Here is a 13,618-nt window from a genome sequence, read left to right as displayed (position 1 = left end):
AACTCGAAGAAGATGGAAAAAAGAGGTGTTTTAATGGCGATTTCTGAATTCTTACAGGCAAAACAAAGAAACAGAGTAAAAGTGAGATGGTGAACAAGTTTTATATAGTACTACTAGATTTTTGACATATATTTTTTTTAAAAATAAAAATAAATGAAATAATATTTTATTATATTACCCGTAATTATTATAAGACATTTATTGTTTGAAAAAAATGAATCGAACGTAACTAAAGAAAGTAAAATAGTTATAAAATGGTAAATCCTCATTTTTTTTAAATATTTCTAATATGAATAAGTAAAGGTCAATATAGAGAGTATATCATTTCTATCGAGTTTCAATATACGTGGATGTATTACTATTAGGGGTCGAATAATTTTTTCTTTGATTATGATTTTCTAAAACTTCATTAAATTATTTAGAATTAGTATCTATATTGACGTGTAGTAATTTTAAATATATAATTTTATTCTAAAATATTTAAAGAGTCAATTTGAAAATTTTATAGTCATAATTAAGAGTTTTGGACCATATTTTTACATAAGTTAAGATCAAAGAGATATTTAATTTTTTAAATAAAAATATTAGACTATAGTATGCTTTTATGATAACTTACAAAATTATATATTCAAAAAATACTAAAGGGATAAGTTACAATAAAATAAAATATTAACTAGTTATTAAAGAAAAAGACATTCAACAAAAAGATTCATTAACAAAAATGAGTGACACAATTTTCGAGTTGAGCTTAATTTTTTGGTATACTATGTATTTTGAGATGTAAACTCATTTAATAACTTTTATTACGAGATGATGAAAAATACCTCTTATTTATAGTGACTTAAACTTAAAAATGACATGTATTTAAAGATGTGGGGTTAATATAAAAGTTGTCAAAGCCTAATGATAGAAAATAAAGATTATTTATAATCTTTTGTAATAAAGTCTGATTTATAATATTCAATTTTCTTTCTCTTAAAATGATAAATATGTGGTGAGCATTTACATTAGTGATTTTCAAATTTCGAAATGCTATTTATTATGATAGCTGTTGTTGTCAAAGTCTTTAAGAAAACCTATATTCAAAATTGGACTACAATTAAATTTATAGAATAAAATATATCGATGATTGATCAATATAGAATATTTTACTGATTTGATTTACTTTAGCATGTTTATATAACGATAGTAATAAACTAAAAATAAACAGAATCAAACCGATCAAATCATCGAAAAACTAATTATAAAAAGGCTTTTTTATTTTTTTATTTTATAATTACAAATGAACAATAAACAATGAAATAATCCAGTAAAACTTAAAAATTAGAAAAGGTAATCTTAATAACAAAAAAATGAAATTAAAAGAAAAAAAGTTAAAAAGAAGCAACCAAAACTTCCAATAGACCTTAAAGCCAAAATGCCAAAAAACTCAGTAAATCTGATGTTGAAGCAAGTTATGATGCTCAGACTCTTCAAAAATGTCGCGAATCAAAAGTAGTGTATTTCGAAGGATCTGACACGAGTATATCAACAATTTTGGAAAAGTCAGAGCAACATAGGAAAAAACAAGTGTCCTCTTCTTTCACTTCCCTACTATTTGACGTGCACGTCGATTTGCACCTTTAACTCTAGAGTTTAATTCATCAACATCTTTGTCAAGATCATCTATAGCTTTGTTTTGCCTGCATTTATCACATTTCAACAACATGTGTTATCGATAATAAATGAAAAACAGACGTACTATAACATGTTAAATTACACTAACAACATAAAACTTCTTTATACATTGTCAATGTATAAACATTTACATGTATGATCATTAATCACTGCGGTTGTGAGCTACATGTTCATTATCAACAAGTCAACAACAAAACCAGTGTAATCCTGAAGGTGGAGCCGTGGAGTCTAAGGAGTGTTGAGTGCACGTGACCTTACCCCTACGTTGAGAAAGTAGAGAGGTTGTTTCTGATAGACCCTCGACTTAGCTAATGATGAAAAAGAGGTAGCGGGGAAGTAGAAACAACAACAAGAAAATAAGATATCAAGGCTAAAGATGTTCATCACAGATGAAAGTTAACAATCACTTTCATGACTTCCCATTTGAAAAAAACACATTTTAACTTCAGAAAACTAAGTTACATATTGTCGAAAGTGTTCAAAATGAAACGTAACAACATAGTAACAAAGAAGAAGAACATTATGTTTGATGAAACTTACTTGTCAAGTTCAGATCCCATGTCAACAGCCATGCCTTTTAGATCACCCAATATGTTGCTCAAATCCGAAAGTGCATCATCTTGCTTCGCCTTCTCAGACTATTTAAACATAAACATAGTTTTTTTTTTTACTCCAAGTTACAAGGCCACGAATAGATAGCTAGATTGAATGTTGTGTATACGAAATGTACCTCAATTTGCTGCATAGCATTCATCGATTCAGGAGGAGGTGTACTCGAGGCTGATTTCCCCTTTTTACCATTCGACAAACCTAATTTTTCCCTTTCACTTGCACTACCTTTCCCTTTATGATTATCATCTACGAAAACCAGAGAAGATGAAAGTCAGTAAAATCGATAACATAGTCACAATCGATAATGCAGATACTAATAACATGAAACCTTTTGAAGTTCGAGGCCCTTTAATATCGTGAGTTTTCTTTGGCTTCCAAGGCATCGCGAACATGCCACCAAGATTGTTCAATAACTTTTCACCCTAAAATGCAGAAAACATGATCATTATTGTCAACTTTTATACCATTTTTTTTCCGGATTGTACATTGAATGAGCAAAGCAAATTAAGCTACTTTCCAAATGTTATACTTGTAAAAGTTGCAGTGTTCAACTGACACAATAGAGACGAGTTGAGGTGTTTAGATATGCATAATAAAAAGTTACATTGGAGTGTTTGTTTATGCATTACGTCTATAAAATAAAGAGTATACACTATCCGTGCTATTAATAGTAATTGAAAATGATCAATACCTTGCTCAAATCGCGATCCATTTCAACAGCCATCATATGAGTACGATTAATTTGCTCGCCTTGCTTATGCAAGGTATCGAGTGTCTGAGCACCTTCTTGTCTAATATCCTCAGCTATCTTCAAACAGTTATTGACCGAGCTCGTTGTCTCCTTAGCTTGGTCTACAGCATACCCTTCCAATTCTTGCACAGACATGTTATCAAAATCCTCTGTCTTACTTTTATGTTTGTTCCTTGTCCCACCTGATGACGACGATGATGTTCCAAAATCATCGTCATCAGGTGTGACAAGAACTGGCTCGGAGGATGTCCTCCGACCAGCTTTCATTACATTTTTTTCATCAGGAGTAGCAGAGTCTGCTTTTTTCCTGAATCCAAACATTTTTCACTTCACCTGATATGCAAACAATTTCAAGATTATAAACCAAAACACTCAAATTTGCTTGCAAATTTACTATATTTCAAACTATACATACAACAATAACAACATGGTTAGTCGACTAATAGTTATTATCTCATAACATCATTTTCTTTGCTGAAATAAAAAAGAACTTTCCTTTTTAGTCTGTTAAAAAAGAATAACTTCTTTTCCTTTTTGACAACATTTTAATTTCACCTTTCCACGTGACATGTTTAAGAGCACAAGATCAAAGAGCAGTTTTGTACATTTGACCCAACTTTAATTTAGGACCACAAGATTCAGAAGTCTTCTTTATATTCTAAAACTCAGTATCAAGTCAAATCAGATCATTCTTTATGAAACGGAGGGAGTATTAGTTAGCTGACATCAACCCCTTTTAGGCTAATCGAATAACTGAAAAAACTGAATGAATTTTATTAGAAGGTGAACCACTATAACTTTTCATTTACAAAATTCATTTTTAAAAATGATCAAGATCAACAGAAAAATATTTGAAGACTGAAAGTTTAAAATCTAATCAAATTTCATGGCCAAACAAATATTTAAATATAATTTTTTAAAATTTATGGTTAAACGCTAACTTAACATTTCACCAGTTATATTTCAATATTATGACTACAAATTTGTGTTTCACGTCAAAAGTATTCTAACAAGAAACCAACCTCAAGCAAAAAAAATAAAAAATAGAAACCTGACTTTCTGAGATAATATCTATTAGTTGACTGACATCAAACTTTATAGGCTAATGATAACTGAAAAAGCTAAATGAATTTTAGAAGGTGAACCACTACAACTTTTCATTCTTGGAGATTCATTTACAAAATTCTTTTTTCTAAAAATGACCAAGATCAAGAGAAAAATATTTGAAGATTGAAATTTTAAAATCTCATCAAATTTCATGGTCAAACAAATATTAAATATAATTTTTCAAAATCTAATCTAAAATCTATGGTTAAACGCTAGTTTAACATTTCACCCGTTATATTATCAAAGTTATGACTTGTTGCAATTTTTGTCAACTTTTACATATACAAATTTATGTTCCACGTCAAAAGTACTCTGACAAGAAGCCAACCTCAACAAAACAAAAACAAAATGACAAAGGAGAAAAAGGTAAGTACCCAAGATTAAAGAAAACAATTTTTAAAAGTTGGAATGAAATAATTAATTACCTTTGAATGATTGAAGATGTGATCTATTTATGAAGAGGGAATTAATTAATTAAGGGGAGAGAAGAAATACTGAATTTTACAGAAAATTTCTTCCTCTCAGAAGTAGTGAATTATAATGAAAGAAACAATGGACACAGAGAATTTATTTTATCAATGGATCAAATATATCAAGGAGAAAAAAAAATGGAAGGTTCCCCTTAAAACCAGCTATTGGCAATTTTACCTGTTTTCCAAACATTTAGCGCTCGTTTGATATGTGAGATAATGATAATAAGTTGAGGCTTAATTTTATTTCATGTCTGAATTGAGGTATTAGTTAATTTCGGAATTACTTTATCCCATGGTTTGCATTTAAATTGGTGTTACTATCATATATTGAAGGTTTAGAAAAAATAACCTCATGTTACTATCGTTATCCTCATATTAAACGACCCCTAATTTATATTAGCTTCTTACCTCATCTTTTCACCTACTTCTTTTTATTATTATTTCCATTCGTTGTTTGGTATCCATTTCAGGGTCCGACTAATGTGAAAAATCTCAAATTGGATAAATTAGTATTCTCTACAAAAAAATGACTATATTTTCTTGAGCTCGAACTCTTGAGAAAGGATGAGGTGCAAAGGAGAGCCAGGATTTAAAGTTAATGAATTTGAAATTCTAGTTTTACTATTACATATTTGATGAAAAATTTAAAAATAAATATAAATTTGATCGAAAGTTACTGAGTTCAATCGATCCAATACAACTGTAGAACTCAAATAATCATGCAACTAAACTACTAAAATTTCCAAAATTAAAAAAAAAAAATTCTAACTCCCAAAAAGTGGAAGAAGAAAATATCTACATGTCCAACTAACCTGAATTTTACTAGCCACACAATCCCAAAAATATCAAAATCAACAGGTTTTTTGTACAATAGTACATGTTTTGTTTAAAAAGAAAACAACAAATCACATGTTGCTCCAGTCATTTTTCAACAATTATTTTGCTTAAATTTTGTATCTAAAAATTTTAGCATTTTGAAAAATTTCAGTTCAGAGACATCATGGCAACTTTTGCTGTCTCTGGATTGAACTCAATTTCAAGTTTTAATAACAATTTCAGAAGCAAAAACTCAAATATTTTTTTGAGTAGAAGGAGGAGTTTATTGTTCAATTTAAGAAGAAGAAGAAGAAGTTTCTATGTTAGCAATGTTGCTAGTGATCAAAAGCAGAAGACAAAAGATTCTTCCTCTGATGAAGGTATTGAAATAATTGTCCGTTTAATTTCTTTGTCTGATTTTAACTTGACACTAAGTTTAACAAAATACAGACTTGTTATGATATGAAATTGATATGTTGAATGTACTTTAGTGTTATTTAATCTTGTGGTGTTAAACGTCTCGCGTGGAAAGTAAAAAAATTAAAGAGTTGTTGAAAAAGGGGCGCGACATTATTTTTGAAAAAGACTAGAAATGGAAGTAAGATAAACAAATTGAATGTGTTCGCGTGTGTTAGAATCTCACATTGGTTAAGGAAACGAGTTGTTTCCTATAAGGTATTAGCAATGCTCACCTCGTTAATTAGCTTTTGAGATTGACTTAGGTCCTAGGTCTATTGATTTATTTAACATGGTGTCAGAAAGACAACGATAACATACCCAGTGCAATCCCACTAGCGGGGTCTGAGGAGGGATGTTGTGTACTTAGACCTAACTTCTATCTTGTGAATGTAGATAGATCGTTTTTGGTGAATCCTCGGCTCAAGACACATTTCTATTTGTAGTTTAACTAGTATTGATACCTTATGTTATAATGTCTACGCTCAAGATCTTCAGCCTGGACATGCCAGGGTGTAAGAGTCGCGCATTGGTAGAGAGAGTAGGTAGTGTTTGTTTAGAGAAGTAGAATTTGAAAATTTCGTATATAGTAGAGTTATCACTCCATTACGACTATTATTTGGACCCTTTGTTAATTGGAGATCAGCAAGTCCAATTGGACTTATTAATGTTTGTTTTTGATATTTTCAGGATTTACATTAGATGTTTATCAGCCGGACTCAACGTCTGTTTTATCAAGTATAAAGTATCACGCAGAGTTCACGCCATCATTTTCTCCTGAGAAGTTTGAACTTCCCAAGGCGTACTATGCAACTGCAGAGAGTGTTCGAGATATGCTCATTTTAAGTTGGAATGCCACATATGAATACTACGAAAAGATGAATGTAAAGCAGGCATATTACTTGTCTATGGAGTTTCTTCAGGTTAGATTAGCTAGGCTTCCCTTTTTATTTCGAGTATAACTACAGAGGTCGTCGTTGAAGTGAGTTGCTTTAATATGCTTTTGGTGCTTGCAGGGAAGAGCTTTACTCAATGCTATTGGTAACTTGGGGCTAAACGGACCTTATGCAGATGCTTTAACTAAGCTCGGATACAGTTTAGAGGATGTAGCCAGGCAGGTCGGATTTCTGTAAGAACTTACTTATTTCTGTTGACGGTTAGCCACTCAAAGTAGTTTTTTGTTTGATTGAGTCTGTCTTGTTTCAGTACAGCCCTATTTGACTATTACTAACACTTTGAAGGCGACTAGCTCCTGTTTCTATATTGCACAAGTTCTTGATTGATATGCTTTTCCAAAATGATTTAATAACATGTCAACGTAGTCAAACTATCCCGTTCTCATCATCACTGTTCTAACATTGTGATATATATCAATTGATTTCACGCGGGATAGTCGTCTACTGTAATTAGCTTAAGCTGTTTACTGTAATGACTGACAGGAACCAGATGCAGCTTTAGGGAATGGAGGCTTAGGAAGACTTGCTTCTTGCTTTCTTGACTCAATGGCGACGCTAAACTACCCTGCATGGGGTTATGGACTTAGATACCAATATGGCCTTTTCAAACAGCTTATTACAAAAGATGGCCAGGAGGAAGTTGCTGAAAACTGGCTCGAGGTACGATATGTTGGAGGACCTTGATACTACTGACTGCACGTTTTTTCGTATTTTTCAATAGCTTTTATATGTTCTTTGCTATGCTCCAAAGTAATAGGACTATCATTTTCTCAGATGGGAAATCCATGGGAAATTGTCAGGAATGATATTTCGTATCCCGTAAAATTCTATGGGAAGGTCATTGAAGGAGCTGATGGGTCAAAGGAATGGGTTGGCGGAGAAGATATAACTGCTGTTGCCTATGATGTCCCAATACCAGGATATAAAACAAAAACAACTATCAACCTTCGACTGTGGTCAACAAAGCTAGCTGCAGAAGCTTTTGATCTACATGCTTTTAACAACGGAGACCATGCCAAAGCATATGAGGCACAGAAAAAGGCTGAGAAGGTGTACCTTTTTCTTTAGCTTACTTGAGAAACTATAAAATACTCTCTCCGTTTCAATTTGTTTGTCGTACTTCCCTTTTTAGTTTGTTTAAAAGGAAAGTCTCTTTTCTTTTTTTGGAAACTCGTTAATTCTAACCTTCCACATGACATGTTTTAAACCACAAGATTCAAAAGTTTTCTTTACTTTTCTTAAACTCCGTGCCAAGTCAAAACCAGACAAACAAAGTGAAACGGAGCAAGTACAATTCAAAAGCATGAATGCTGCGGAAATACTGCGAGATTCTGGTTATTAACCACAAGAAGAGCATTCCCTAATATTGTGTCTTGTATTTTGGATCAGATTTGCTATGTCTTATATCCAGGTGACGAGTCACTTGAGGGAAAGACACTTCGGTTAAAGCAACAATACACCCTATGTTCTGCTTCTCTTCAGGACATTATTGCACGGTTCGAGAAGAGATCAGGGAATGCAGTGAACTGGGATCAGTTCCCGGAAAAGGTTGCAGTACAGATGAATGACACTCATCCAACACTTTGCATACCAGAACTTTTAAGGATATTGATAGATGTTAAAGGTTTGAGCTGGAAGCAGGCATGGGGAATTACTCAAAGGTTCTTTCTTCCGTTATTGCATCCGATAAATGTCTAATTTTTCTAGCAATTAGCTTTAAGATACAAGCGTAGATGATTCTTCCCTTTGTTTATTCATGTAAATACAGTAGCTCTACTCCTGTGACATTGTTATATCTTGGCAGAACGGTCGCATACACTAACCACACTGTTTTACCCGAGGCTCTAGAGAAATGGAGCTTCACACTTCTTGGTGAACTGCTTCCTCGGCACGTGGAGATCATAGCAATGATAGATGAGGAGGTGAAAATTTTAAACTCCATTTTCATTTCTAGGATTAAGTTGATATTTTACATTTTGAACTTCTTGATCGAATTCGTTGCAGCTCAACATATTACTTTTGCTTCATTCTTTCTGAGAACTACTAAATGTGGATGCTTTTGCAGCTTTTGCTAACTATACTTACTGAATATGGTACTGAAGATCTTGACTTGTTGCAAGAAAAGCTAAACCAAATGAGGATTCTGGATAATGTTGAAATACCTACTTCTGTTTTGGAGTTACTTATCAAAGCCAAAGAAAATGCTGCTGATGTCGAAAAAGCAGCAGAAGAAGAACAACTAGAAGAAGGTAAAGATGAGGAAACTGAGGCTGTAAAAGCAGAAACTACGAACGAAGAGGAGGAAACTGAGGTTGAGAAGGTTGAGGTCAAGGATAGTCAAGCAAAAATAAAACGGATATTCGGGCCACATGCAAATAGACCACAGGTGGTTCACATGGCAAATCTATGTGTAGTTAGTGGTCATGCAGTTAACGGTGTTGCTGAGATTCATAGTGAAATAGTTAAAGATGAAGTTTTCAATGAATTTTACAAGGTATGAACATTATCACACGGCTAGAAGTGATAGATATCATTTTCACTTCTCCTCTTCAATTATTTCGATTGATCAAAACTATTTGTTCATCGACAGTTATGGCCAGAGAAATTCCAAAACAAGACAAATGGTGTGACACCAAGAAGATGGTTAAGTTTCTGTAACCCAGAGTTGAGTGAAATTATAACCAAATGGACAGGATCTGATGATTGGTTGGTAAACACTGAAAAATTGGCAGAGCTTCGAAAGGTAAACGAGTTGTTTCTGACTTGTGATCTTATTGATTCCTAAACCGTCGTCAACAGCTTTCTTGAATGGATTATTTACTTTAGTCCTTCTATGTGGAAAGAGATCTTTATAAATATCATAAGAACATGTGAAATGTATGAGCAAGTAAAGGAAATAACTCTATTCTTTTACTAGCTCCGTTTCTATCTGTTTGTCCTATTTTGACTTGATAATCATAGTCCGGCCCTACTCCGGACTCCGTGCATAGCGGAAGCTTGGGTTGCCCTTTTACTTATACTGAACATACATGCATTTAACTGTCGAACAGTTTGCTGATAACGAAGAACTCCAGTCTGAGTGGAGGAAGGCAAAAGGAAATAACAAAATGAAGATTGTCTCTCTCATTAAAGAAAAAACAGGATACGTGGTCAGTCCCGATGCGATGTTTGATGTTCAGATCAAGCGCATTCACGAGTATAAGAGGCAGCTATTAAATATATTCGGCATTGTTTATCGCTACAAGAAGATGAAAGAAATGAGCCCTGAAGAACGAAAAGAAAAGTTTGTTCCTCGAGTTTGCATATTTGGAGGAAAAGCATTTGCTACATATGTTCAGGCCAAGAGAATTGTAAAATTTATCACTGATGTAGGGGCAACAGTCAACCATGATCCCGAGATTGGTGATCTTTTGAAGGTATGATTAGGACGAGTCAAAAACAATGTATGCTTGAAGATTTTCGAAGATGTTACTAACCTCTGGTTATACCTGTTATAAGTCCAAGATGGTGCGATAGATTTGAAAAATTATCGGTTTGCATTTCAGGTTGTCTTTGTTCCTGATTACAACGTCAGTGTAGCGGAAGTGCTAATTCCTGGTAGTGAGCTGTCCCAGCACATTAGGTACTTAATTTCGTTAGTTTTTGCATAAGGTCACAAATTTCTATAGAGCTAATATGTCGTATACCTGTCTGATATATCGATATTGTTTCAATAGTACTGCTGGTATGGAGGCTAGTGGAACCAGCAACATGAAATTTTCAATGAATGGCTGCCTCCTTATCGGAACGTTAGATGGTGCCAATGTTGAGATAAGAGAGGAAGTTGGAGAGGACAATTTCTTCCTTTTCGGAGCTCAGGCTCATGAAATTGCTGGTCTGCGAAAGGAAAGAGCCGAGGGAAAGGTAACATAAATTTTCATTCTTAATCATACAATTTACATTGCACAAGCACAAGCTCATAAAAAAACTACTCCCTCCTCCGTTTTCAATCTGTTTGTCTGGTTATGACTTGACACGAAGTTTCAGATAGAAAAAGAATACTTTTGAATCTTTAACGCCTCATATAGCTAAATTAACGATATATAGAATGAAAGTGCAAAAAAAGGGAAGAAGCATCATTTTTGGAACGAACTAAAAAGGAAAGTATAACAGATAAATTGTAGCTGCATCATTCTTATCGATTCTTACCCTATCTGTTCTTCACGTAGTTTATCCCCGACCCAAGATTTGAAGAAGTAAAGGCGTTCATTAGGACAGGCGTCTTTGGCCCCTACAACTATGAAGAACTCATGGGATCCTTAGAAGGAAACGAAGGCTTTGGTCGTGCTGACTATTTTCTTGTAGGAAAAGATTTCCCTGATTATATAGAGTGCCAAGATAAAGTTGATGAAGCATATCGAGACCAGAAGGTATACTTCTCGTAGTCTCATTTCACAATCTGTTTAACCATATCTTCTCTGTTTCATATTACTCGCGCACAAACAAACTTATTACTCATATTAGTACTTAGTATCCTTTTCGTGTAGTGTTTCTTGAAACATGTTGTCGTTGAAATGAATGCAGAAATGGACCAAAATGTCGATCTTAAACACAGCTGGATCGTTCAAATTTAGCAGTGATCGAACAATTCATCAATATGCAAGAGACATATGGAGAATTGAACCTGTTGAATTACCTTAAATGTTAAGCCAGTTAAAGGGTGAAGCCAATTTTTTCTCCCTGAGGTTCTCCCATACCATTATAATTAGTAAATCTTGTCAAGAGTTGCTACTGAAATGTTACAAGTTTTGAATATTTATTGTCGATTATATATATTTGAAAATAATGAAGTTTGTTTTGAACAACAACATACTCGTAATTCCATAGGTGGAGTCTGGAATGGATAGATTGTATACAGACTTTATACTTATCTCGTGGAGATAGAAAGACTGATTCTGATAGACCATCAGATGAAGTAACACACGAAGGAAAATACATATGTAACAATAACAAGTCAAATAGTGCAATAAACGAAGTACATGAAGTAACATAAATCCTAGGGAAAAAAATACGAGCTTAGTGCTAATACTATTGGTGTCAACTAGTTTGCATTTCCTTGTTAAAAGACAAACATGTATATGTATGTATATTGTATACACGATCTATAAACTTTATACATATTTTATAAACTAATGGACGAGTGGTTTAGACTCGTAATTATCTCTAAAAAAAATTATAAACTTTTTCTTGCAAGAATTATAGAAAATTATTTTAAAATTTCAAATTGTGTAAAATTGAAGAGTGTTTACTTTGATTATTATCATGAATTTGGGCCGCCAAACCCAATAAGCATTTTGATGGGCTCAAATATGTTAATTGATGACCAGCTCCTGGCCCATTGGGTCTGGGCTCAAAATGGCCTTTTTCCTAATTTAGAGGTTAATTTTGGGATAAATGGGAAAATTACCGCTTCTTTATATGGAGTTTGAGTTCGTTTTTTTAAGTGTGAAATTCTAGAATTTTTACCGAGTTTTGTGACAGTTTTGGAATTTGGACAAACCTAGCTATAATAATTATTTTCATATTATTTCACCCACAGTATCTCAATAACTAGCTTTTGAGGTGTACTTCTTGTTGAGTTATATCAATGGTATCAGAGCCACCAACCACCCTCCACGCCCACCGTGTCATGGACGGTGATGTCACTATTGTAGTGTTCGTCTGGAGTTAGCAATGTCGAATGCATAACTAGTTGCGGATGCCTAGACACTTGACTCAAAAATGACACTATGAGAAAGGGTTACCTACTTATGATAAAGTACAAAAAATAATTATCCATTACAATGTATGAAGTTTGAGCTCACGTCAATATCACTACAACAAAAATGATCATTAGCGGCATTTAATTCTTAATTGCCGCTAAATATGTATTTTTAGCAGCAATTGTCACTCTTTGTATTTGTCACTAAAGTCTTTAGCGATATTGGTTCTAATGACACATAACTAATGTCGATAAAGACTTTAACACTCTTTATTAATGTCAATATTTAATACCGCTAAAAATTATTTTTATTATAGTATATTACAATGTGCTAACACGAAGTAGATATAGTTTTGAAAAACTAATTATTAAGATGTGATAATCCAAAATTATATATTTCCAAAATTACACTCACATTGAATTTTAAAGGATATTAAGTAAGATAGGGCCAAAAAAAGACTGTATTTTTTTTTTTTAATAAAAAGCTTGTTCAAATCAATAACACGTAAATTATATCACATCAAGATTTTAAATTGTATATTTTGAAAAGACTTACATGTAACTATTTTTTTTTTTAATAATTTACTATTATTATAATTAACATATAAAATTTTGAACTTATTCATGCATTTGAGTTTCCACTAGACACGCATAAAAGTGGAATCATGGAAAATTGGGTGTGGAAATTTGTACCAAAAAAGATGTCAAAAAGACAAAAGAGAATTATTTTAGAAAGTCTTTTAATTACTCATTTCTTCTCAATTAAGTCAAGGGAAAGAAACATTGTACAAAAAGGAACTCCAACTTAATTACTTTCTCGACTTTATATTATTTGATTCTTATATTAAAAATAGTTATTTCTTATTTTTTATCATTACTATCAAAAAGTTATATAAAAAGTTATAGTCAAATTAGGAGTTTCAAAACATAAATGATTAGATTAATTTAGTAAAAGAACACCTCTAGTTAGAGCTTTCTTAAAAATGTGTCATCATTCACGGGATGGCTTAACAGTGTTTAAAAAAAGCAT

At 32.8% G+C, this 13,618-nt stretch overlaps 2 protein-coding genes across 3 annotated transcripts; one reads left to right on the top strand and one right to left on the bottom strand.

The window, feature by feature from the left end:
- Positions 1 to 1,238: 1,238 nt before the first annotated feature.
- On the bottom strand, positions 1,239 to 4,707 carry LOC101248574 (putative SNAP25 homologous protein SNAP30). 2 transcript variants are annotated; one of them, XM_004239022.5, is made up of 6 exons: positions 4,573 to 4,707; positions 2,981 to 3,373; positions 2,618 to 2,711; positions 2,408 to 2,535; positions 2,218 to 2,315; positions 1,239 to 1,682 (listed from the first exon to the last, which is right to left on the bottom strand). In XM_004239022.5, the coding sequence occupies exons 2-6, from the start codon at positions 3,359 to 3,361 to the stop codon at positions 1,583 to 1,585; spliced, it is 801 nt and encodes a 266-aa protein (XP_004239070.1). In that variant the 5' UTR covers positions 3,362 to 3,373; positions 4,573 to 4,707; the 3' UTR covers positions 1,239 to 1,582. The 2 variants fall into 2 exon arrangements, with proteins under 2 accessions (XP_004239070.1, XP_019069322.1); XM_019213777.2 differs by lacking the exon at positions 4,573 to 4,707 and adding an exon at positions 4,522 to 4,561.
- Positions 4,708 to 5,502: 795 nt separating this feature from the next.
- Positions 5,503 to 11,695, top strand: LOC101248295 (alpha-1,4 glucan phosphorylase L-2 isozyme, chloroplastic/amyloplastic). Its single transcript, XM_004239021.5, has 14 exons — positions 5,503 to 5,816; positions 6,583 to 6,815; positions 6,909 to 7,010; positions 7,332 to 7,508; positions 7,623 to 7,898; positions 8,238 to 8,509; positions 8,653 to 8,770; positions 8,914 to 9,342; positions 9,439 to 9,591; positions 9,899 to 10,264; positions 10,394 to 10,470; positions 10,565 to 10,751; positions 11,057 to 11,257; positions 11,412 to 11,695. The coding sequence occupies exons 1-14, from the start codon at positions 5,621 to 5,623 to the stop codon at positions 11,526 to 11,528; spliced, it is 2,904 nt and encodes a 967-aa protein (XP_004239069.2). The 5' UTR covers positions 5,503 to 5,620; the 3' UTR covers positions 11,529 to 11,695.
- Positions 11,696 to 13,618: the final 1,923 nt, after the last annotated feature.

The sequence above is a fragment of the Solanum lycopersicum genome, chromosome 5 (assembly GCF_036512215.1).
Source record: "Solanum lycopersicum chromosome 5, SLM_r2.1".
Lineage (NCBI taxonomy): Eukaryota > Viridiplantae > Streptophyta > Magnoliopsida > Solanales > Solanaceae > Solanum > Solanum lycopersicum.
The sequence above is the reverse complement of the archived record's forward strand: the minus strand, read 5'-3'. Positions and strand labels throughout refer to the sequence as shown.

Bases quoted from the DNA above. Each gene is read 5' to 3' on its own strand.
- LOC101248574 (XM_004239022.5), bottom strand. From the start codon at position 3,361: ATGTTTGGATTCAGGAAAAAAGCAGACTCTGCTACTCCTGATGAAAAA. The intron at 2,536-2,617 runs GTTTCATGTTAT...TGGTTTTCGTAG, and splicing joins AGGGCCTCGAACTTCAAAAG to ATGATAATCATAAAGGGAAA. The intron at 2,316-2,407 runs GTACATTTCGTA...ATGTTTAAATAG, and splicing joins ATGCTATGCAGCAAATTGAG to TCTGAGAAGGCGAAGCAAGA.
- LOC101248295 (XM_004239021.5), top strand. From the start codon at position 5,621: ATGGCAACTTTTGCTGTCTCTGGATTGAACTCAATTTCAAGTTTTAAT. The intron at 5,817-6,582 runs GTATTGAAATAA...TGATATTTTCAG, and splicing joins AGATTCTTCCTCTGATGAAG to GATTTACATTAGATGTTTAT. The intron at 7,011-7,331 runs GTCGGATTTCTG...AATGACTGACAG, and splicing joins TAGAGGATGTAGCCAGGCAG to GAACCAGATGCAGCTTTAGG.